Source organism: Mytilus galloprovincialis, chromosome 3, assembly GCF_965363235.1.
Source record: "Mytilus galloprovincialis chromosome 3, xbMytGall1.hap1.1, whole genome shotgun sequence".
NCBI classification, from domain to species: domain Eukaryota; kingdom Metazoa; phylum Mollusca; class Bivalvia; order Mytilida; family Mytilidae; genus Mytilus; species Mytilus galloprovincialis.
The window spans coordinates 80559986-80585989 of NC_134840.1; the positions used below are offsets into that span (position 1 = coordinate 80559986).

The following is a 26004-nucleotide window of genomic DNA, read 5'->3' on the forward strand; positions in this document are numbered from 1 at the left end:
TGGTTTCATTCACGTGCTCTTACGTTTTATCACATCATTAGCGTCAAATGACATCTGGGCGAACTTGTCAAAATTCTTAACCGTTTTACTACCTTGATAACACTACCACTCCGAGAAACAATATATCTCGTTTCTAAGACATTTTTATTCAATGTTATAAGATGACCTGTAAAAAATAAACGATTAAAGTTGATTAAATAAGACGGGTAAAATTAACCACTAGGTGGCCACATCACCTGCGTTTTATCGTTGTAACACGGATGCAACATTTTTATCATTTTATGAGGATGAAAAAATTTAAATTTTTAAAATTTTATCTTGGTTGAAGGTGTGTACAATTAGATTAAGAAATTACTTAATTTTAGACAATTAAAAATAACACCAAAAAAACATACCTTCAGTTAGAAATGTTGGTTGTTGAAGTTAGTGCAAAAATATGTGAGAGAAAAAATGAGTGGGTCGGGGAGAAGAGAATGAATTGAAAATTACATCATGCTTTTATATTTTTTTTTATCATCTATTCAAATCATGGCCATTTAATTGTCCTTTCGTTACGTTTTAATGACCCTTTTTATTGGTAACCAGGATAAAAAAAAGAAATAACCTTGCATGTCCAGTGACAGCTATTCCATGAATATTCGCGATGTTTTAATTGTTGAATTAATCAAAACAAAACAAAAAACCCTCTCCTTTAGAATATCCATGCAAGGAACGTTTTGAAGCAATTATCATTCAGTATGCGAAATATACAATTATTCCAAAAAATATTAATAAGCTCTTTTTTATTTAATTTATAGAATATTCAATGCATATTTTTTTTCAAGCGTTTTACATTTAAAAGATTATAAACCATTTTATTATCAAATTCAATTAATCAAAAAAAAAAAAACGATAATTATTCCTTTAATATAAAGCATTAAATTAGCTTACTTTTATAACCTAATTCCATCTACATAATATACAAATAACAGCTCTAGTCAACAGATGAAGGAGGAGCTAAGAGATTATTTATAGATGCTGAGGTTTTGATGATTTGTATACAAGTTCGTCACAAACTGAAATCTAGTTTATTAAAGGATTCAAAAATGTATCAGGACGGTTGTTATGGATGTAACCAATCTCTGTTATGGCCCGGATATAGAACGTATCCTCGGAAACCGACCTCGTTCCATATAATGGATATTTTACATATAAGACAGGAACAACAAACTCCGTCAGCTTTAGGACCTTTACAGGATTTTTGTAGGACTAAAAGTGTGGAAAATATTGTTTCTCCAATAAATCAAGAACGATTACCGATTATAGGGACACCTAAAGATCTTAAGTTTGGAATTAATCGAATTCTTTCCGAGGACTTTGGGCACAAATCGCCGGTAATAAATGGTAAGATCGATTTTTTTCTTTTTCTTTCATTTCTTAAATTAAGAATTGTGTTGCTTTAAAGTTATAACTGTTAACTTTATCGTATAATTCCACAATTAAACACAAAACTATTATTTTGAGATAAGATTCGGTATAAAAAAATATATGCATATATAAAACATATACATATATAAAACATATACATGTATTATAAATTCGTATGAAATTCTATGACATTCTAAAAGATTTTAAATGTAATTATAATTTCATTTTTTTTTCTTCAGAAAACAGAAACAAGTTCTCGTTAACACGGACGTGTGATTGTGGTTCTCCATCTTGCAGTGTTCTTATGTTCTCACAGATGTCATCACACCCTTTCAATTCTCCACACTATACACTTTATCATTCAGAGACAGAAACCCTTCCAGGTATTTACAATTTTTCAAAGATAAATTAACTTTTTACAAAAGTAAAACGAAGATGCGTTTTTTTTTCAAATTTTGTCAGCAGATTTGAAACGGAATTATTTGCAAATGTATATTTGTTTTTCTACGTTTCTATATAGCAATATAAAATTTATTAGGGAGTTTAAAACTTACTCTGTATGAAGTTATCGCAAAGATACACGTAATTAAAAAGTTATTTTTCGTCATCCTCTCTTTTTCAGAATAATTGAATTATCCTTTTTCAAATAATAAATGTATCTAAACGGGTATTTTAAAAGTCTGTATAACTTAAGATTTATTCAAAAGTAGAACCCTCAAAAAAGAAAAAGAAAAAAAAGAAAGTTATCCTTGTGAAATATTTTGCGCTATGGTGTGCTTGTAAATAATAAATTACAGTTTACTATTTATCTGATCATTTACTATAAATTCTTTCATGCCTAAAATATAAAAAAGATAGAAATATGCAGATGAAACCTCTTGGTTAGTTTCACGGTGGTTTATTGTTTATAACAGAGAGAAAGAACAGAAGAAAAAACATTGTCTTTATTCCTATACTGCTTACTTCTACTATAAAATAAGGCCCTATCAACATACAAAGGTTGGTGTCTTATTGCGTGTTCTATATCCACATTTTATAATGGTATGCAATTTTCGATTTTTAAACCTTTTCTGTAATGATATGTAATAAGAAAATGTTTTAATTCCAATAAATGGGTTCACAAAGAGTATATTGAAATATAACACATTATTTAAAAAAAAAAAACAACAAAAAAAAAACAACAAAACAGACAAACAAACATATTAAAATATTAATTATCACACTAAAGTTTTGATATTTCAAATTCTGCATACACCGCATATATATGCTGTTTTTTTGTGTGGAAAGTATTGCTCGAATTTTTATATGCTTTAAATTGATTTTTTTCGAATCCTTTTGTTGTCTCATTATTAAAGTTCTGTGGTACTGTCGTGTATTCGTTCAGTTTTCATGATCCTTTGTATTTATGTATTTTAACAAGACCTCGAGAGAGCTAAAAATTCATTTGAAATGTCGACTTTGCAGTAAATTTTATTATTTTTATTACAATTTCGTGCTTCATGCAAAAGTCAATGTGACAAGGATGTGAGAGAAAAAAACTTATCTATATGTATTCCATCAACATAGGTATTAAAAATGTCAAGAAAATACAAAATGACTGCTTTTAATAATACATTGGTTTAAATTGGTAATTTTGACACAAAAAAAAGTCATTGCGTTTTTATCATTATAATTTAATGTTGTATCATAAGAACTTTACAAAATTATCCATTTATAAATTGAGAAATTTTTAAGAAACTAAGGTTCCAACTTCTTCAGTAAAAGATTGACCATAGATGAATTGGTCTTCCATTTTAGGTTCTTTTTGGCTGCACTCTCTTCACATGTTTCGGTTTTTATGCATCATTGGCTTTCAAATATTGTGTTTTGAGCGTCCAAGACGAATGGTTTATTCACAAATCTAATCAATTTGTCAAATGTTATTTTTATTTTTAGAAGAAACATGCACCAATAAATAATTAAATGTTCTGAATTTTGTGTTGATACTTTTAATATCATGTGGAATCATTCACAAACAATTCAATTAAAAAAAAATTAAAACAAAAAACTTAGTATCTTAAATATTTATTTAACGAATTCAAAAACAATTCATTAATACATACATTTTTGAAAACGCGGCACGATCAGAAATCTTGCCAACAGTGGGGAAAAAAATAAATACATAAATGAAAGTATTGATAAGTTTCACATTTGACTATCACATCCCTGTGTTTCGATATCTCAAGAGTGTTTAAAAAACGCGCTACACCTGCAACTTATCAAACGATCTCTTATTTTCATTGCAACGGACAACAAAATTACAACTTAGAATTTATAACCGTTAGCGAGATAAGAGGACTGGATCGATTTGTCATTTTGATGTGTTAGCATGGCAATCAAATTCCCATTAATTCTAAGGCATATGTGTGCAATTTTTTATGATGATGAGTTTATTTTTAAAATTTTCGGCCATGATTCGTCGATACTCATGAAAATCAGACGTGTCGCAAAACTATTAAATGTGATAGTTTTTTCAACGACACGATTAATTATATGTTTTAAAATTTAAAAATTTGCAGTCACGTTATTTATAGATAATAAAATTTTGAAATTTCTTGAAGCGTTTTTTTTTTCGTGATTGAAATACCAAATCATTCAAAAGAATCTTTATCCTGATAATATAAAGCCGGGCAATTAATAATGACAATGCTAAATTGTGTATGATATGACTCTAGTGACTTACCACGTAGTTCTGAAAATACTTGTTCCAGGGTGGCACAAAATACAAAAATGAACATACATTATATAAGTAAGGCCGTTAGTTTTCTCATTGCAATTGTTTTACAGTGTCTTATCGGGGCCTTTTATAGCTGACTATGCGGTATGGGCTTTGCTCATTGTTGAAGGCCGTACGGTGACATATAGTTGTTAATGTCTGTGTCATTTTGGTCTCTTGTGGACAGTTGTCTCATTGGCAATCATACCACATCTTCTTTTTTTTATATACAATCAAGATTTTGTTTCTTTTTAGTATTCTCATTCGTCGAATCAGAATCTAAAGAATTATGGATACTTTCATATTGTTCTTTACCCCAAAATGAAACATTAAAATTCACATCATTGTTTAGCACGATGTAAGCCAATCTTAATGTTTTGGTGTACGCATTTGAAAATAATACCCTGAATGTATTAGATTCTGAGAAAGAGCCTGCACGAGACAATGCGAGATAGGGTTTGTGTAAAAAAATTTTTAAAAAAAGCGATTAATTGGACGTAAAATATTAACATAACTTTTAATGTTTTATTTAATTTTTGTTTTACTAGGCCCATATTCGATTTTAAATGATGATACTTGTACAAATGGTCAGTCAAAGCGAAAAAGATCCTGGTCTAGAGCCGTTTTCTCAAACTTACAAAGAAAAGGTTTAGAAAAGAGATTTGAAGTACAAAAATACGTCACAAAACCTGATAGAAGACAACTAGCAGCTATGTTAGGACTTACAGATGCACAGGTAATCTTGATTATTTTTAAGGAATAGTGATTTCAATGTTATATTTCAAGTTTTATTTCAATTGTAAGCGTTAAATTAATACATGTATTAATAAAATCTCATGTTTCATGTGGTCACGAGTATCAAACTTTAACAACTAACCTTTCTTTTGTTGTGTTCACAAATCATTAAACTATTGGTCAGGTATGCCTGGATATGCATGGAATATTAGCCACTGAACGTATGGCAACCACATCACTCAATATTGATATTTTCTTGATATTGTATACATATTTGCTTAAACCCTTTAACCTGCTAAAACTACAAATATTCCCCCGGTTTTCTTTATTTAGATATGACCAACTGCCCAACCCTAGAATTTATGCGTCTACAAGATGTGTTTTTGTAACGGCTAATCCACAAATTTAATTTGATCAAAAGGTATATATGTAAATGGTAAAATTTTAATCAAAGATAATTAAGTTGTGGACATCAATTTTAAAATGTTATTAACGTTTCAGCCCGTAACCTATTTACCTAAATTGTCTTATGAAATAAAGATGAACATTTGGATGGAGAATTGTCTCATTGGCACTCACACCACATCTTCCTATATCTACTGAAACTATTTGTTATATTTGCGATTTCTGGGGGCCAACTGATGGCGTCTAACATGCCTTCTTCTGACTCTTATACAATAATTCTGAGTGCAAATAAAAAATGTGAACTAAAACCATTTTGAGAACATTAGACAAAGACATTTTTACTTCTCTCTACTATGATCGAGAGTTACTGACTAAATTTAGATCATGCAAAGTTTCAGCTGTTGTCTGATTGCTTGATTTGTTTTTTTTTATTGTTCATTGTTAGATTCATAAGAATACAAAAAAATATGATTTGTTTGTAGTTGCTTCGAAACTTGCAGGAGAGAAGCGAGTTCAATGAAATTCATTGGCAGCCCTCTTTTCTGTCAGTGCAAATAAATTATACTTTTTTTTCGGTAATGTGCATATAGTCTTTAAATTGTAAATCTAATAGACATATATATGTTATCTACATTCAGTTACCTGGCCTTGTATCTATATCGCTGCTATAATTATGAAAATAATAAATTGCATATTAAAAATCTCCGACTGAGCATTTGCACTAACTTAGCCTCGCTTCAATTTATCTTTATTATATTTTCAATTCATGAAATAAAATTTATTTATTTATTACATAATGTATATGAACTCCATAGCATGGGGCAAATGTATATAAATTAATAAAAACATATTACAGACACATTAAATGAATTGATAACCGCATCTGTCACAACATCTGTGTATCGTACTTATCGTAGATTCGTGTAATAATGTGTATTGAAAACACCTGTAAAACACAGGTGATATGTCAAATTGTAATTAGAGAAAACAAACATTTGATTACAACATGCCAAACATGTTACACCTTTTAATTTTTTTACCATACGGAATTTAATTGCATTGAGAATCATCGTATATTCGATAAAAATGCGTTTTCGCAACTCACCGCAATGAAAACATGCATGTTAGTGTTTCAGTGTTTAAATAAAATGGCGGTTGACTTATTTAAAATATCAATCCCTTATCGTTCACGCTGTTTCATTTTTAACGACAACTTACATCTTTACGTTGGACTGAATGTTTCTTAGCCAATAGATGATATTTTTATGGGAACAAACTGTGCTCTTCTTTTCGTGATTCGCCGCGATATGACCTTTTTTGCGATCATGCAAACACCAATCAATCAATCAATCTTATCGTGATCCGCCACCGATTCCTTTATTCGTAGGAGGCATAATTTATATTAAGTAATCCACCAGAGTACTGATAAGAATCTAATATTATCCCTTTCCTTCAAACGATGAAGTATGCTCATTTATTGTTTCAAAGTTTGGTGACAATTTCAATCATATCTATACCGTTGTATACCAGAAACACAGTTAAATCAGCCCTATATATTTGCAAAAGTCGTCTATGAATTAAATAAGAGTGCCGGGTTAGAACTAAACTTAACGACAAAACAGTTCAATAAAAATGTAGATAACTTTAACCTTCTAACTATATCTCAATAACATGACACTTATAAAGCCCAATTATTCCATCCGTCATACTTGTACATTTGATCAGAAATGTTCGAAATTCATTTCGCATCTTCTGTATCTTGACTTTGCTGGTCGAAGGAAGACACAGAAATGAAGACTTTTATTTAAGAATTGAATGCTTCTTTTTGTAAATTTATTGGGGTGTAAAAGCGTTGACCGAAGTACATTTTGTATGAAGCGCGGAAGCGCTTCATTCTAAAAATGCGCGCACGGTCAACGCTTTTACAACCCTATAAAGTTACAAAAAGAAGCATTCAATAATTACATTTTTTAGCTATGATCATGAAAACACGAATTTTATATATTTTTTTATTTAATTCACCTGTGCACTTTATTGTTGGACCACGTGTTATAATGAATAAAAAGTTGTATTGAGCAATGCAACTGCTTACGGAATAACACGTGATGTGCAGTTAGCCAATCAGACTAAAATATTATAATGAAACATGCATCTGATGTAATTATTATAAAAACAAACTTAATAATATAACTTTTGGTAAAGGTAAATCTATTTTGGTGTGGCACTCCAATTTGGCATTAATCCAGGACTCGTAGATAATTGTTTGTGTGCTTCGAATTACTGTAGCAAAAATGAATAATGCCTTAGTTGGTTGTAAAGGTATTATTGTTCTGCTGTTTCTCCCACAACCGAGACCGTTGCATAAATGTTTTATATTTTTGCAAATACTCATTATATTTGCAATGAATGTGTAGTACCATACAATAATTGTAATGAATGTGTAGTGCAATACGATAATTGTAAGGAATGTATAGTACCATACGACAATGGCAATGAATGTGTAGTACCATACGATGTTAATGGCAATGAATGTGTATATATATATAGTGCCATACGATAATGGTAATGAATGTGTAGTACCATACGATAATGGCAATGAATGTGTAGTACCATGCGACAATGGCAATGAATGTGTAGTACCATACGATAATGGTAATGAATGTGTAGTACCATACGGTCATGGCAATGAATGTATAGTACCATACGACAATGGCAATGAATGTGTAGTACCATACGATAATGGCAATGAATGTGTAGTACCATACGATAATGACAATGAATGTTTAGTACCATACGGTCATGGCAATGAATGTATAGTACCATACGACAATGGCAATGGATGTGTAGTACCATACGATAATGGCAATGAATGTGTAGTACCATACGATAATGACAATGAATGTGTAGTACCATACGATAATGACAATGAATGTGTAGTACCATACGATAATGGCAATGAATGTGTAGTACCATACGATAATGACAATGAATGTGTAGTACCATACGATAATGGCAATGAATGTGTTGTACCATACGGTAATGGCAATGAATGTGTAGTACCATACGATAATGGTAATGAATGTGTTGTACCATACGATAATGGTAATGAATGTGTAGTACCATACGGTAATGGTAATAAATGTGTAGTACCATACGATAATGGTAATAAATGTGTAGTACCATACGATAATGGTAATGACTGTGTAGTACCATACGATGATTGTCTTAACAAGTGAATAATGGATTTCTTTTTTCAATTTTCTTGTGCGGGACTTTTTTGCCATTTGACGTGGGTTTTTATACGACCGCAAAAATTGAAAATTTTTTGGTCGTATATTGGTATCACGTTGGCGTCAGCGTCGTCGTCGTCGTCGTCGTCCGAATAATTTAGGTTTTCGCACTATAACTTTAGTTTAAGTAAATAGAAATATATGAAATTTGAACACGAGGTTTATGACCACAAAAGGAAGGTTGGGATTGATTTTGGAAGTTTTGGTCCCAACAGTTTAGGAATTAGGGGCCAAAAAAAGGGCCCAAATAAGCATTATTCTTTGTTTTCGCACAATAACTTTTGTATAAGTAAATAGAAATCAATGAAATTTAAACACAAGGTTAACGAACACAAAAGGAAAGTTGGGATTGATTTTGGGAGTTGAGATCCCAACAGTTTAGGAATTAGGGGCCAAAAAGGGCCCAAATAAGCATTATTCTTGGTTTTCGAACCATAACTTTAGTATAAGTAAATAGAAATCTATGAAATTCAAACCCAAGGTTTATGACCATAAAAGGAAGGTTGGGTTTGATTTTGGGAGTTTTGGTCCCAACAGTTTAGGAATAAGGGGCCCAAAGGGTCCAAAATTGAACTTTGTTTGATTTCATCAAAAATTGAATAATTGGGGTTCATTGATATGCCGAATCTAACTGTGTATGTAGATTCTTAATTTTTGGTCCCGTTTTCAAATTGGTCTACATTAAGGTCCAAAGGGTCCAAAATTAAACGTAGTTTGATTTTAACAAAAATTGAATCCTTGGGGTTCTTTGATATGCTGAATCTAAAAATGTACTTAGATTTTTTATAATGGGCCTAGTTTTCAAGTTGGTCCAAATCGGGGTCCAAAATTAAACTTTGTTTGATTTCATCAAAAATTGAATAATTGGGGTTCTTTGATATGCCAAATCTAACTGTGTATGTAGATTCTTAATTTTTGGTCCCGTTTTCAAATTGGTCTACATTAAAGTCCAAAGAGTCCAAATTTAAACTAAGTTTGATTTTAACAAAAATTGAATTCTTGGGCTTTTTTGATATGCTGAATCTAAACATGTACTTAGTACTTAGATTTTTGATTGTGGGCCCAGTTTTCAAGTTGATCCAAATCAGGATCCAAAATTATTATATTAAGTATTGTGCAATAGCAAGAAATTTTCAATTGCACAGTATTCAGCAATAGCAAGAAATCTTCAATTGCACAGTATTGTGCAATAGCAAGAAATTTTCGATTGCACAGTATTGCGCAATAGCAAGAAATCTTCAATTACACAGTATTGTGCAATAGCAAATATTTTCAATTGCACAGTATTGCACAATAGCAAGAAATATCTAACTGCACAATATTTCGCAATAGCAAGAAATTTTCAATTGGAGTTATCTTTCTTTGTCCAGAATAGTAGTTGAATCAACTTAAATCATTGTTTTATACAATATACAATGTATATTCACTTTTACTACCAACTGATAAATTAAAACAATCTTTACCGTTCAGTGATAACAAGCACTTTTTATACGACCGCAAAAATTTTAATTTTTCGTCGTATATTGCTATCACGTTGGCGTCGTCGTCTGCGTCGTCGTCGTCGTCCGAATACTTTTAGTTTTCGCACTCTAACTTTAGTAAAAGTGAATAGAAATCTATGAAATTTTAACACAAGGTTTATGACCACAAAAGAAAGGTTGGGATTGATTTTGGGAGTTTTGATCCCAACATTTTAGGAATTAGGGGCCAAAAAGGGCCCAAATAAGCATTATTCTTGATTTTTGCACAATAACTTTAGTTTAAGTAAATAGAAATCAATGAAATTTAAACACAATGTTTATGACCTCAAAAGGAAGGTTGGTATTGATTTTGGGGTTTGAGGTCTGAACAATTTAGGAATAAGGGGCCAAAAAGGGGCCCAAGTAAGCATTATTCTTGGTTTTCGCACCATAACTTTAGTTTAAGTAAATAGAAATCTATGAAATTTAAACACAAGGTTTATGACCACTAAAGGAAGGTTGGGTTTGATTTTGGGAGTTTTGGTCCCAACAGTTTAGGAATAAGGGGCCCAAAGGGTCCAAAATTGAACTTAGTTTGATTTCATCAAAAATTGAATAATTGGGGTTCTTTGATATGCCGAATCTAACTGTGTATGTAGATTCTTAATTTTTGGTCCCGTTTTCAAATTGGTCTACATTAAGGTCCAAAGGGTCCAAAATTAAACTTAGTTTGATTTTGACAAAAATTGAATCCTTGGGGTTCTTTGATATGCTGAATCTAAAAATGTACTTAGATTTTTGATTATTGGCCCAGTTTTCAAGTTGGTCCAAATCGGGTCCAAATTAAACTTTGTTTGATTTCATCAAAAATTGAATAATTGGGGTTCTTTGATATGCCAAATCTTACTGTGTATGTAGATTCTTAATTTTTAGTCCCGTTTTCAAATTGGTCTACATTAAAGTCCAAAGGGTCCAAAATTAAACTAAGTTTGATTTTAACAAAAATTGAATTCTTGAGCTTTTTTGATATGCTGAATCTAAACATGTACTTAGATTTTTGATTATGGGCCCAGTTTTCAAGTTGGTTCAAATCAGGATCCAAAATTATTATATTAAGTATTGTGCAATAGCAAGAAATTTCCAATTGCACAGTATTCAGCAATAGCAAGAAATCTTCAATTGCACAGTATTGTGCAATAGCAAGAAATTTTCAATTGCACAGTATTGCGCAATAGCAAGAAATCTTCAATTGCACAGTATTGTGCAATAGCAAATATTTTCAATTGCACAGTATTGCGCAATAGCAAGAAATATCTAATTGCACAATATTATGCAATAGCAAGAAATTTTCAATTGATTGGAGTTATCTTTCTTTGTCCAGAATAGTAGTTGAATCAACTTAAATCATTGTTTTATACAATATACAATGTATATTCACTTTTACTACCAACTGATAAATTAAAACAATCTTTACCATTCAGTGATAACAAGCACCTTTTGTTACATTTTGATATTTTATGATGTATTTAAATGAGTAGTTATTGTTGCAAACTCCATTAGAAATTTGAATTGAGATCAGTTTTGGAAAAAGGGAAAGGGGGATGTGAAAAAAATGGGGGGGGGGGGTAAATTTTTCTCATTTCAGATTTCATAAATAAAAAGAAAATTTCTTCAAACATTTTTTTGAGAGGATTAATATTCAAAAGCATAGTGAATTGCTCAAAGGAAAAAAAAGTATTTTAAGTTCATTAGACCACATTCATTCTGTGTTAGAAACCTATGCTGTGTCAACTATTTAATCACAATCCAAATTTAGAGCTGAATCCAGCTTGAATGTTGTGTCCATACTTGCCCCAACCGTTCAGGGTTCAACCTCTACGGTCGTATAAAGCTGCGCCCTGCGGAGCATCTGGTTTTCAATGGTCGGTTTGTTGTCTCTTTGGCACATTCCCCATTTCCATTCTCAATTTTATTTTGATATAAACTGTAAAACAATTTGTTTTAAAATGAGAATATTAAATTCGTAGTGTCATCGTATCTTAAAAACACGAAGTTCAAAGTTTAAAAGCATGCACAATTTCTTAAAACGAGTTAATAACCGATGGTGCGTCTCTTTTCACGTTCTTCTTCACGTAAGGCAGCAACCATTTGATTTTCTGGGGGGGGCTATGGTTTTTTTTTCTGGACAAATTTTTTTTTCCGCCTGCGGCGAAAAACAATCTATTTTTTTCGCGACAAGTCGAAAACAATTTTTTTCTTTCAATTTTAGCATTACATATAGTGGCAGCTGAGGGTGAAACAAACAATTTTTTTTTCTCAGAATCAAAAACAAATTATTTTTTTCTCCAAAAACTGGAAACAAACTTTTTTTTCCAAAAAAAACCATAGCCCCCCCCAGAAAATCAAATGGTTGCTGCCTAAACAAATGAGAAAACAGCATGTTTAAAGTTAGGATGAAGATATGATGATCTTAAGACACCTAATTAGGTGTCCTAAAGTTAGGACGAAAATGTGATATATCCTAAGTTAAAAGAGCTTCGAGAACGCGATTTAGGACAAAGACTTGACATAAGCTGGTCTTAGGACACGTCCTAATCCTAAGATAGCTTCGAGAACACTACCCCAGGACTAAATTTTGTATACACGCCAGACGTGCGTTTCGTCTACAAAATACTCATCAGTGACGCTCGAACCCAAAAAGTTGAAAAGGCCAAATAAGGTACGAAGTTGAAGAGCATTAAGTACCAAAATTCCTAAAAGTTTTGCACAGCTAACAAATAACAAATACAGCTAAGGTAATCTATGCCTGAGGTAGAAAAGCCTTAGTTTTTCAAAAATTCTAAAGTTTGTATACAGTTAATTTATAAATATAACCATATCAATAATAATTCATGTCAGCACAAAAAGTGCTGACTACTGGGCTGGTGATACCCTCGGGGAAATAAATCTCCACCAGCAGTGGCATGGACCCAGTGCTTGTAAATAAACTCATCATAGACTAAGGTCACTCAATAACAGAGAATATAGACAATAGAAAGGTTGAATATATCATGCTTACTTGTGAAAAGTTTGAATTTTGATTAATTGTGGAGCAAAAATAATAATGAATGTTTGCAACAAATCTCAGACTGATGCTGGCAACTAAACAGTAATATTACTAATCCAATTCTAATGTTAAAAATAAATGGCCGATAAACTTTAGAAAGGGAAAGGAAAAGAGAAATCTAGACATATTTCATTTTTGTCTAAAGTGGACTTTATACTCAAAATTGTATTATGATGTCAAAACAAACGATTCAAACAACATCATGAACATCTCAAGCGACTTAACTTGATATTTTGGCATTTAATTAACAATTTGATCTTTTCCTGTAGGTAAAAGTTTGGTTTCAAAACAGAAGAATGAAGTGGAGACACATGCAACAAATGAAAGAAAAAGAACTAAGTGAGCAAAAGAGAGACACTACCGAAAAACATTGTAGTTCAAAAGAGAAAATCGATGATTTGGAATCGGACAGCGAGCAATCATCCTAACGTGAAAAATATCGAGACAAAATCTCACTCGCTAAGGTGAATTGTCGGAGTTAGCAATGGAAAATCAACATCCGTTGCACACACAATTTTTACAATCAAGCACTTCAGGGCTGCTACTGAATTAAGAGGAATGGTTGGAATATTTATAGTTACTGATATATAAGTTTATATCAATGGATATTATCAAAAATAAGGTTCAAAGCTTTAAATTAACAATAGATGTAGCCTATAGATTTTAAAACTGTTTTGTACATACATATTAAATGTTATCTAAATATCTTTTCACATATTTAGTCATACTCTATGGTCCACATGTCTTTGTTCTAGGTGTATGGTGTGGGTTTTTCTAATTGAATTTTTGTTTCCGTTCTCTTACTTAAGTTTGTCTTAACCAAATGTTATGAAACCCAGTGCGTAATGCCACAAAAACACTGATCAAGTTTGAATTTTGGTGTCGTCACTATAATTGATCTAGAGTTATGCCCCTTTACAATGCAGAATTTTTATTTCCCCTTCTCTTTACTTTAGCTTGCAAATAATACTTAAACAATTGTTATGAAACTTTTGTTCAATGGTCATAATCACAATACACAGATGAAGCTTGAATTTTGGTGGCGTCGCCTCTACCGTTCTTGGTGTAATACCACCAAATCATGAAAAGTCACATCCGGTTGTATACGAAAATAGGTCGAAAAAAATATTCCCTTGAATAATCAATCTGACAGTTATAGGTAATAAATCCTACATTTCATTGCAGTAAAACATTTCTGTGTCATAAACATATGTCTTGGGTATTTCAAAGCACCAATATTTTTTTATTTTATTTGAGGTTTCTATAAATATTTTGTAAACTTGAGGTTACATGGTTACTAAAGCTTGTACATAGGTTAAATAAGGGGAGAAATTTGATTGTTTAACTTCCAATGATAGTTATGTTCTTATATACAATGAAATATTATGTGCATTTTTATACGACCACAAAAATTGAAAAATTTTTGGTCGTATGTTGGTATCACGTTGGCGTCGTCGTCGTCCGAATACTTTTAGTTTTCGCGCTCTAACTTTAGTAAAAGTGAATAGAAATCTATGAAATTTTAACACAAGGTTTATGACCACAAAAGGAAGGTTGGGATTGATTTTGGGAGTTTTGGTCCCAACAGTTTAGGAATTAGGGGCCAAAAAGGGCCCAAATAAGCATTATTCTTGGTTTTCGCACAATAACTTCAGTATAAGTATATAGAAATCAATGACATTCAAACACAAGGTTTATGACCATAAAAGGAAGGTTGGGATTGATTTTGGGAGTTGAGGTCCCAACAGGTTAGGAATGAGGGGCCCAAAGGGTCCAAAATTGAACTTTGTTTGATTTCATCAAAAATTGAATAATTGGGGTTCTTTGATATACCGAATCTAACTGTGTATGTAGATTCTTAATTTTTGGTCCCGTTTTAAAATTGGTCTATATTTAGGTCCAAAGGGTCCAAAATTAAACTAAGTTTGATTTTAACAAAAATTGAATTCTTGGACTTTTTTGATATGGTGAATCTAAACATGTACTTAGATTTTTGATTTTGGGCCCAGTTTTCAAGTTGGTTCAAATCAGGATCCAAAATTATTATATTAAATATTAAGCAATAGCAAGAAATTTTCAATTGCACAGTATTCAGCAATAGCAAGAAATCTTCAATTGCACAGTATTGTGCAATAGCAAATATTTTCAATTGCACAGTATTGCGCAATAGCAAGAAATATCTAACTGCACAATATTGTGCAATAGCAAGAAATTTTCAATTGGAGTTATTTTTCTTTGTTCAGAATAGTAGTTGAATCAACTTAAATCATTGTTTTATACAACATACAATGTATATTCACTTTTACTACCAACTGATCAATCAAAACAATCTTTACCATTCAGTGATAACAAGCACTTTATTTTACATTTTAATATTTTATGATGTATTTAAATGAGTAGTTATTGTTGCAAACTCCATTAGAAATTTGAATTGAGATCAGTTTTGGAAAAGGGGAAAGGGAAAAAGGGAAAGGGGGATGTGAAAAAAAATGGGGGTGGGGGGGGTTAAATTTTTCTCATTTCAGATTTCATATATAGAAAGAAAATTTCTTCAAACATTTTTTTGAGAGGATTAATATTCAACAGCATAGTGAATTGCTCAAAGGCAAAAAAACTATTTTAAGTTCATTAGACCACATTCATTCTGTGTCAGAAACCTATGCTGTGTCAACTATTTAATCGCAATCCAAATTTAGAGCTGCATCCAGCTTGAATGTTGTGTCCATACTTGCCCCAACCGTTCAGGGTTCAACCTCTGCGGTCGTATAAAGCTGCGCCCTGCGGAACATCTGCTTTTCTATAGTACTGGACAGGATAAAACTTTACACCTGCCAAGTATTTCCTTATTCGAAACAAAGATAAATTCTACACATTTTTTTGAAAAGAACAAATTTAACAAAGACTAATAGGGGAAAATCTATGGTGGTATTACACCTCTAGAGTTATGCCTCTTTACAAACGGAAAAAAAAATGTCATTTCCGTTCTTTAAATTTAGTTTGCCTCAACTAAATGTTGTGAAACTTATATACAATGCTTATTTCAACAAAACACCATATCAAGCATAAATTTAGGTAAGTCACTTTAATCTTTCTAGATTCACCCGTATCCTATTGACTCATTCCCCATTTATTATTTATCTTTCTTATATAAGGAAATTTAAACAAGACCAATACAAATTAAGAACTATATACAGACAAAAACATATTTTCTAAGTTTTCATGTAGCTTTTGAAATCAACACGGACTTACACGTGAATTTCTTTCGGCTTAAGTAAATGTCATGTTGATAATGCAGAAACTTTATTAATATTATTTACAAGTATTGAACTTAATTTCAATTAAAAGAATTGACTAGTTATGATTTGATACAAGAATGTTTTGGCGTCATGTTACGAATAAACTGCAAAATGCATCTCTCACACGTGTCCTCCGTCACAATGAGTAAAGATCCTTTTACAGAAAATGTGGCACAGTCCTTTATTGCATTACCGGAAACCAGTCTGGTTTTCTTGCCACTGACAGTTACATCAGCTACATATTCACCGTCTGTGTTGATACCAGTTTTTATCATGTATTGACACTGTGTTGTGAACTGGTTTGAGTAGGCACAGTTACCAGTCAGCATGGTTTCAGTACCACAAGAATCATGACGTACTACTACACTGCATTCTGGATCTAAAAAATAATTACGAATATTTTTTTTTCATTATTTATTGCGCTACCCTCAAGGATTTAGCAACCATTAAAAAGTTTGAAAACATTGAAAGAACAGAGTTAATTTTAATTACTGTGTGTAATGTTCCACCGAAAAAAAATTATGCTCAATATTTGTTTTGGTATATTGAATGATTAAGGTACGTCGCTTCAGCGAAAGAGAATATTTTGCGACTATGCTTTATGCCGATTGTAAGTTGAAACATCATGCGCAGCCAAAACACATATGAATATTTTAGAGAAGTTTTAGTACTAGTATTATTATTTACATAATCTCACCAAATATAAAGTTGTTTCTTCGGAGCACATACTTTTCGAATCCAAAATATACACAAAAAGTCGGTGTAAAACAAAGAAAATCAAGAAATTTGACAAGATATGGTTTGTTGTCTAAATCAAAATAAATTATATCTTTTTTCTAAACACCTTGTACCTGAATAAAGTTATGTCAGATTCACGAATATGTATGACTCGGACTTCTCTTGAACTGAATTTTAATGTGCGTATTGTTATGCGTTTACTTTTTATACGACCGCAAAAATTTTAATTTTTTGGTCATATATTGCTATCACGTTGGCGTCGTCGTCTGCGTCGTCGTCGTCGTCGTCGTCGTCGTCGTCCGAATACTTTTAGTTTTCGCACTCTAACTTTAGTAAAAGTGAATAGAAATCAATGAAATTTTAACACAAGGTTTATGACCACAAAAGGAAGGTTGGGATTGATTTTGGGAGTTTTGGTCCCAATATTTTAGGAATTAGGGGCCAAAAAGGGCCCAAATCAGCATTTTCTTGGTTTTCGCACTATAACTTTAGTTTAAGTGAATAGAAATCTATGAAATTTTGACACAAGGTTTATGACCACAAAAGGAAGGTTGGGATTGATTTTGGGAGTTTTGGTTCCAACAGTTTAGGAATTAAGGGCCAAAAAAGGGCCCAAATAAGCATTATTCTTGAATTTCGCACAATAACTTTAGTATAAGTAAATAGAAATCAATGAAATTTTAACACAAGGTTTATGACCACAAAAGGAAGGTTGGGATTGATTTTTGGAGTTGAGGTCACAACAGTTTATGAATTAGGGACCAAAAAGGGGCCCAAATAAGCATTATTTTTGGTTTTTGCACCATAACTTTAGTATAAGTAAATAGAAATCTATGAAATTTAAACACAAGGTTTATGACCATAAAAGGAAGGTTGGGTTTGATTTTGGGAGTTTTGGTCCTAACAGTTTAGGAATAAGGGGCCCAAAGGGTCCAAAATTGAACTTTGTGTGATTTCATCAAAAATTGAATAATTGGGGTTCTTTGATATGCCGAATCTAACTTTGTATGTAGATTCTTAATTTTTGGTCCCGTTTTCAAATTGGTCTACATTAAGGTCCAAAGGGTCCAAAATTAAACTTAGTTTGATTTTAACAAAAATTGAATCCTTGGGGTTCTTTGATATGCTGAATTTAAAAATGTACTAAGATTTTTAATTATTGGCCTAGTTTTCAAGTTGGTCCAAATGGGGGTCCAAAATTAAACTTTGTTTGATTTCATCAAAAATTGAATAAATGGGTTCTTTGATATGCCAAATCTAACTGTGTATGTAGATTTTTAATTTTTGGTCCAGTTTTCAAATTGGTCTACATTAAGGTCCAAAGGGTCCAAAATTAAACTAAGTTTGATTTCAACAAAAATTAAATTCTTGGGCTTATTTGATATGCTTTATCTAAATATGTACTTAGATTTTTAATTATTGGCCTAGTTTTCAAGTTGGTCCAAATCAGGATTCCATATCAAGTATTGTGTAATAGCAAGAAATTTTCAATTGCACAGTATTGCACAATAGCAAGAAATATCTAATTGCACAATATTGTGCAATAGCAATTAATTTTCAATTGGAGTTATCTTTCTTTGTATAGAATAGTAGTTGATAATATATGTTGGAAATTTGCCAGACATGACTATGATGTCATTTTCTATTTTTATTTGCCCATAACTTTATGTAAATAACTTCATTGGAAATTTGCCAATATAAAATGTTGCTGATGAAGCTTTTTTTCCTTATCTTATCTAAAATGTTTTTAGATAGTGTATGTTGGACATTTGCCAGACATGACTATGATGTCATTTTCTATTTTTATTTGCCAATAACTTTATGTAAATAACTTCATTGGAAATTTGCCAATATAAAATGTTTCTGGTGAAGTTTTTTTTTATTGTTTTATACAATAAACAATGTATATTCACTTTTACTACCAACCAATCTTTACCATTCAGTGATAACAAGCACTTTATTTTACATTTTAATATTTTATGATGTATTTAAAAGAGTAGTTATTGTTGCCAACTCCATTAGAAATTTGAATTGATATCAGTTTTGGAAAAAGGGAAACGGGGATGTGAAAAAAAAGGGGAGGGGGGGGGGGGGTTTAAATTTTTCTCATTTCAGATTTCATAAATAAAAAGAAAATTTCTTCAAACATTTTTTTGAGAGGATTAATATTCAACAGCATAGTGAATTGCTCAAAGGCAAAAAAAAACTTTTAAGTTCATTAGACCACATTCATTCTGTGTCAGAAACCTATGCTGTGTCAACTATTTAATTTTAGATTTAAAAAGTTTGAAGAAGAAATCTTTAATTGATTTGTAAAATCTTGACATTTGTTTTGTGTAAAAAAAAACCCATGTATTGTCAAAAATTTGATCACAATCCAAATTCAGAGCTGTATCACGCTTGAATGTTTTGTCCATACTTGCCCCAACTGTTCAGGGTTCGACCTCTGCGGTCGTATAAAGCTGCGCCCTGCGGAGCACCTGGTTCTATATTGGCTAGATGTATAGGGGGAGGGTTGAGATCTCAAAAACATGTTTCACCCTGCCGCATTTTTGCGCCTGTCCTAAGTCGGGAGCCTCTGGCCTTTGTTAGTCTTGTATTATTTTTAATTTTAATTTCTTGTGTACAATTTGGAGTTTAGTATGGCGTTCACTATCACTGAACTAGTATATATATTTGTTTAGGGGCTAGCTGAAGGACGCCTCCGGGCGCGGGAATTTCTCGCTGCATTGAAGACCTGTTGATGACCTTCTACTGTTCTAGGGTCGGGTTGTTGTCTCTTTGACACATTCCCTATTTCCATTCTCAATTTTATGGTAATTTTAAGATATGTTCTTATATTTTCGGCATAATAAGGGCCTTATTGTTCATACTCCTGTGGATTTTGTAACCACAGGCACTTGTCTCTAAATTATATTTATACATGTTAGTATACTCTTATATAACATTAGAGTATACAGGTAAAACCAATTCAAAGACATGTGCATGTGTTTGGAACTACTTATTGTCATTATACGACCGCAAAATTTGAAAAAATTTTCGTCGTATATTGCTATCACGTTGGCGTCGTCGTCTGCGTCGTCGTCGTCGTCGTCGTCGTCGTCCGAATACTTTTAGTTTTCGCACTCTAACTTTAGTAAAAGTGAATAGAAATCTATGAAATTTTAACACAAGGTTTATGACCACAAAAGGAAGGTTGGGATTGATTTTGGGAGTTTTGGTCCCAACATTTTAGGAATTAGGGGCCAAAAAGGGCCCAAATAAGCATTTTCTTGGTTTTCGCACTATAACTTTAGTTTAAGTTAATAGAAATCTATGAAATTTTGACACAAGGTTTATGACCACAAAATAAAGGTTGGGATTGATTTTGGGAGTTTTGGTTCCAACAGTTTAGGAATTAGGGGCCAAAAAAGGGCCCAAATAAGCATTATTCTTGGTTTTCGCACAATAACTTTAGTTTAAGTAAATAGAAATCAATGAAATTTGAACACAATGTTTATGACCACAAAAGGAAGGTTTATATTGATTTTGGGAGTTTTGGTCACAACAGTTTAGGAATTAGGGGCCAAAAAGGGACCCAAATAAGCATTTTTCTTGGTTTTCGCACCATAACTTTAGTATAAGTAAATAGAAATCTATGAAATTTAAACACAAGGTTTATGACCATAAAAGGAAGGTTGGTATTGATTTTGGGAGTTTTGGTCCCAACAGTTTAGGAATAAAGGGCCCAAAGGGTCCAAAATTAAACTTTGTTTGATTTCATCAAAAATTGAATAATTGGGGTTCTTTGATATGCCGAATCTAACTGTGTATGTAGATTCTTAATATTTGGTCCCGTTTTCAAATTGGTCTACATTAAGGTCCAAAGGGTCCAAAATTAAACTTAGTTTGATTTTAACAAAAATTCAATCCTTGGGGTTCTTTGATATGCTGAATCTAAAAATGTACTTAGATTTTTTATTATTGGCCCAGTAAATCGGGGTCCAAAATTAAACTTTGTTTGATTTCATCAAAAATTGAATAATTGGGGTTCTTTGATATGCCAAATCTAACTGTGTATGTAGATTCTTAATTTTTGGTCCTGTTTTAAAATTGGTCTACATTAAAGTCCAAAGGGTCCAAAATTAAACTAAGTTAGATTTTAACAAAAATTGAATTCTTGGGTCTCTTTGATATGCTGAATCTAAACATGTACTTAGATTTTTGATTATAGGCCCAGTTTTCAAGTTGGTCCAAATCAGGATCCAAAATTATTATATTAAGTATTGTGCAATAGCAAGAAATTTTCAATTGCACAGTATTCAGCAATAGCAAGAAATCTTCAATTGCACAGTATTGTGTAATAGCAAGAAATCTTCAATTGCACAGTATTGTGCAATAGCAAATATTTTCAATTGCACATTATTGCACAATAGCAAGAAATATCTAATTGCACAATATTGTGCAATAGCAAGAAAATCCAATTGGATTTCAATTGGAGTTATCTTTCTTTGTCCAGAATAGTAGTTGAATCAACTTAAATCATTGTTTTATACAATATACAATGTATATTCACTTTAACTACCAACTGATAGATTAAAACAATCTTTACCATTCAGTAATAACAAGTACTTTTTTACATTTTAATATTTTATGATGTATTTAAATGAGTAGTTATTGTTGCAAACTTCATTAGAAATTTGAATTGAGATCAGTTTTGAAATAAGGGAAAGGGGGATGTGAAAAAAAAATTGGGGGGTCAATTTTTTTCATTTCAGATTTCATAAATAAAAAGAAAATTTCTTCAAACATTTTTTTGAGAGGATTAATATTCAACAGCATAGTGAATTGCTCAAAGGCAAAAAAAATTTTTTTAAGTTCACATTCATTCTGTGTCAGAAACCTATGCTGTGTCAACTATTTAATCACAATCCAAATTTAGAGCTGAATCCAGCTTGAATGTTGTGTCCATACTTGCCCCAACCGTTCAGGGTTCAACCTCTGCGGTCGTATAAAGCTGCGCCCTGCGGAGCATCTGGTTTTTATTATCAAATCGCAAATTGGTTTACATATTAAGAAATCATAATCTACATTCTTATTACCTGGGTGATTACAAGATGGAGGTTTTGGCGTTGTAGCTTTATCAGAGGGAGGTTTTGGCGTAGTAGCTTTATTGGATGGAGGTTTTGGCGTTGTAGCTTTATTGGGTGGAGATTTTGGTGTTGCAGCTTCATCGGATGGAGGTTTTGGCGTTGTTGCTTCATCCTCTTCATCATTCTGTTCACTGTCATCAATAAATCTCCATGGAGCAGGTGAGGCTGCCAGCGTTGTGGGTGTTGCTGTTGACCGTGGCGTAGGCTCTGTAAAATTATTTACCGACATTTGTTAGGGTGACAGTAGTATAATATGTAAATTATAAAACTGAAAAGTAGTACAACTGATTTGCAGTTACGAATTTGGAAATTGCTGGCCAAAAGAAAAACCGTAATTGTTCAGTTTCTAATGTCACAGTACAGTTATGAAGTAAGGACCTTTAATTAAAGATATGTGCTTGTTGACTAGTTTTGTCGTAAATAACTTTATTAACCAAATTTTATCATTTGAATCACACCAATCACAACAATACCAACACACTTGGTATTAGGCAGATGGTATCGTCGTTGTCTGGTACCTTATTAGCGATCATGACTTAGTGATAGTGATAAAACGTATTTGATGTGCAACTACGAATTCCAATATATATATATATATATATATATATATATATATATATATATATATATATATATATATATATATATATATATAATTCATAATTTAATCATGCTTATACTGGAACATTGGCAAATTGTCTTTCTTTATTTTATAAAAATTGGAGGCAACGACTAGTTTACCGGTTTTCTAATCTTATCAATTCATCAAAAAGATACAATTAAATCAAAGTAAAAAACAATAAAACTAAGGCACATATTCTTAAATTGATAAAATTATTAAAAGTAGATATAAGTAGATGTTGTAGATGTGGTATGCGTGCCATACTCTCCATCAATTTCAAAATTTGTAAAAGAAACCATTGTAGGTCAAAGTACGGCTTATGACTTGACACGGAGCCTTGAAAATCTGTAGATCTCATCTTACTTTTACATTGTCGAATACCATCTCCTTCAAAACCTTCGGCACACACACATTTTCGGATTCCTTTCTCAAGTCCACACATTCCATTCGGATGACACTTCATGTTAACTGATGATGTAACGAATATAGATTCGCCGTTTCTTGATACACATTGTGTTCTTCTAGTACAGTCATCAGACACGAGTATAGTGTTCAGCTAAAAGAATACAATAGTCTTCAACGGTTTTCGTGTACCATGCATATTCAGGACGAAAACATGATTGTAAACAATTTTAAATATATATACCACAATAAGTGGTTCTGCAAGGTAGGTCGAGGTAATGAGGGGCGGAAAATTATGGTACTACTTGTAAATGTGGTTATGTATCTTAAGTATAGAAAACCAAAAGATTGTATATATTCAATGGTATATTTAAACGTGGTAAGGAATGTCTCTTGCACACTTCAAGTCTTATAATATCTTCATGTATTTTCATTCTGATAATAACTATGTAACACAGTTTACTAACAAAATGAAAAGTACACCACAATATTTTAAGCACCATTAGAAGATAAGTGTATACGGTTTGTGTTTTACTCCTTATTGAAGGCCGTTCGATGAAACTTTAGGTCCACGTCTTTGTCATTTTGTCTAAGCATTTCTGTTTCTTTTTATTTATACACCCCAATATTTTATCAGTACTTTTATTAGTGATACGCGATTCATTAAAAAGTAAAATTTCGAAATATTAAGGAAATTAAGACTGAAAATAAATCTTGCAAACATATGTGTATCGATACCAAAGACAAGACATTTTTCAAACTTACCGGGTAATAATTTCCGTTCCTGATGCACCCACATTCCTTTTGAGGTACACACTTTCTGTCGCTCAGTAGAAAGCCAGGTAGACACTCACATCCTTCCGAAGGTTCATCTTTACATTTATTCTGAGCATTTGGATCTACGCATGTAGCTGGACATCCACTAACAGCGTCACTATATCTCATATTGTTCTTACATGTTATTGCTGTAAGAATTAAATAGCAATTAGTACTTGATCTAAGTTTAAAGGTCATTGATACTAAACGAGTAGACATTTCGCCGTATTTATATTTTAAATATTTTAAGTGTTAGAACGACTCATATATTTTAATAAATAATTCCGTTATTTATAATTACTGTTGTAAGCGATAGAACTATAACTTTATTTAAGTAGTTATCAAAGGTATCAGGATTATAATATAGTACGCCAGACGCGCATTTCGTCTACATAAGACTCACCAGTGACGCTCATATCAAAATATTAATAAGGCCAGTCAGTTAAAAAAAGAAGTGACAAACAAAACTACAAACGTACAGAACAAACCTGATATCTATTTCTCCCGTATTTTTTTAAATTTTAATTCAATCGTCCACTATTTCAATCAATGAATATTTGATAAAATTTGAATACCTCTTTGTACCTAGAAGTATTTTACATGAGACGAAATAATAGAAAAAAATATCAAATATAATCACTTTTCCTTTCCTAACATACAAACCTTAAATATATCTATTTAGTTCATGATAATTTTTTTTTCAAATTTTGTTATGCTGAAAAAAAATGAAAACAACACGTTTAATAATTTCCTGCGTCCAAAGCGCTTTTCTGGATATACCTTCATCAGGAACGCTCAAAGTCAAACATTTGAAATCCGAATATGTATAAGAACTGAAACCGTTGAAGAGCTAACTGCTGAACCTGCTTCATTTTTGAAGACAAAAAAATGAGTTTTCGCCCTTCTATATTGTTTTAAAAATGCTATACATACGGCAAAGGCTGGATCTCCTCCATTTGATTGTAACACCATGTGTTAAGCATTCCTCAGCAAACGCATTCAGGTTCATACAAACTACTTGCTTCAGTTCATCTGCGTTCTCGGAATATGCGCAGGCATCCATAACACAAGATTCCAAATATTCTTTGGCTGTAGCCGCTATTTTGTTTATACACTCTTTAAAGGGCGAGTTTTGGTTTCCATATTTCAAAACACCACATTTGTCATTTTGTAGTACTAGTCTCGAGGCATCTGCTGAACATTCTGGCAAATCGTCTGTTGTACTGCAACTTTCACTGGAAAAGATTGATTTCTTTAATTTTGTAGTTTTTTGATAATTTGATACTTCCGATTTTTTTTCTTTCGTTTTAATAAGCATAACTAGTACAATTCAGTTGATCTCGTTTAGATGACATTAAAACTTATGTGATTCTTTTGTTTTATTTACATGTATATCTATTTCATTAATTGAATATTGAAAAATATCGAAAAGACAAAAAAGCTCATAAGATTTAGTTACTGTACTCCAAAAACTAAGAAAAATTAGTTTCGATTACTGACTAACGCCAATTTTGTTAGACATGTTAGAAAACATGTTGCATTGACATGTTGCAATCTGATTTTCTTTTTAGACTAATTTGAATATTCTCCTTAAACGACTATCTAACTTAATAAACGAACGTATTTTCCAATTGAAAGCATATAGAAAACAATATAGACTGGCCAAAGTTTCGACGAAACGGAATGAATGTGTCTATAGACGAAAGATAATGAATCCTCCTACTTGTATAAAAATAAGCGACCCAAAATAAATTTGCAATTAAGTCAATTATCAACCAATGACAACACGGCATAAAATTGAAACAAACTTTTATTTCAGATAGCTAATTCTAAAAATCAA

The 26004-nt window shown here is 31.8% G+C and overlaps 2 protein-coding genes across 4 annotated transcripts in view; one reads left to right on the top strand and one right to left on the bottom strand.

Moving 5' to 3' along the window:
* The first annotated feature begins 1055 nt into the window (after positions 1–1055).
* Positions 1056–13868, top strand: LOC143069079 (H2.0-like homeobox protein). The gene is made up of 4 exons (XM_076243528.1): positions 1056–1383; positions 1647–1790; positions 4711–4898; positions 13428–13868. Exons 1-4 carry the CDS (start codon positions 1086–1088, stop codon positions 13584–13586), a joined length of 789 nt encoding a protein of 262 aa, XP_076099643.1. The 5' UTR covers positions 1056–1085; the 3' UTR covers positions 13587–13868.
* A 2579-nt stretch (positions 13869–16447) lies between these two features.
* The window catches only part of LOC143069081 (zonadhesin-like), a 35866-nt gene continuing 26309 nt past the window's right edge, over positions 16448–26004 (bottom strand). For 2 of the 3 annotated variants that reach the window (XM_076243530.1, XM_076243529.1), the window contains 5 exons: positions 25098–25399; positions 24114–24313; positions 23310–23502; positions 22274–22531; positions 16448–16833 (listed from right to left, as the gene is read on the bottom strand). In XM_076243530.1, coding sequence (XP_076099645.1) covers positions 16514–16833; positions 22274–22531; positions 23310–23502; positions 24114–24313; positions 25098–25399 — 1273 coding nt within the window. In that variant the 3' untranslated portion in view covers positions 16448–16513. The remainder of the gene's footprint in view (positions 16834–22273; positions 22532–23309; positions 23503–24113; positions 24314–25097; positions 25400–26004) is intronic. The other variant, XM_076243531.1, reaches the window with a different exon arrangement.

Excerpts from the sequence above, each read along its gene's own strand:
- LOC143069079 (XM_076243528.1), top strand. The coding sequence starts at position 1,086 with ATGTATCAGGACGGTTGTTATGGATGTAACCAATCTCTGTTATGGCCC. Across the intron at positions 1,791-4,710 it reads AGAGACAGAAACCCTTCCAG|GCCCATATTCGATTTTAAAT; the intron begins GTATTTACAATT and ends TTGTTTTACTAG. Across the intron at positions 4,899-13,427 it reads TAGGACTTACAGATGCACAG|GTAAAAGTTTGGTTTCAAAA; the intron begins GTAATCTTGATT and ends CTTTTCCTGTAG.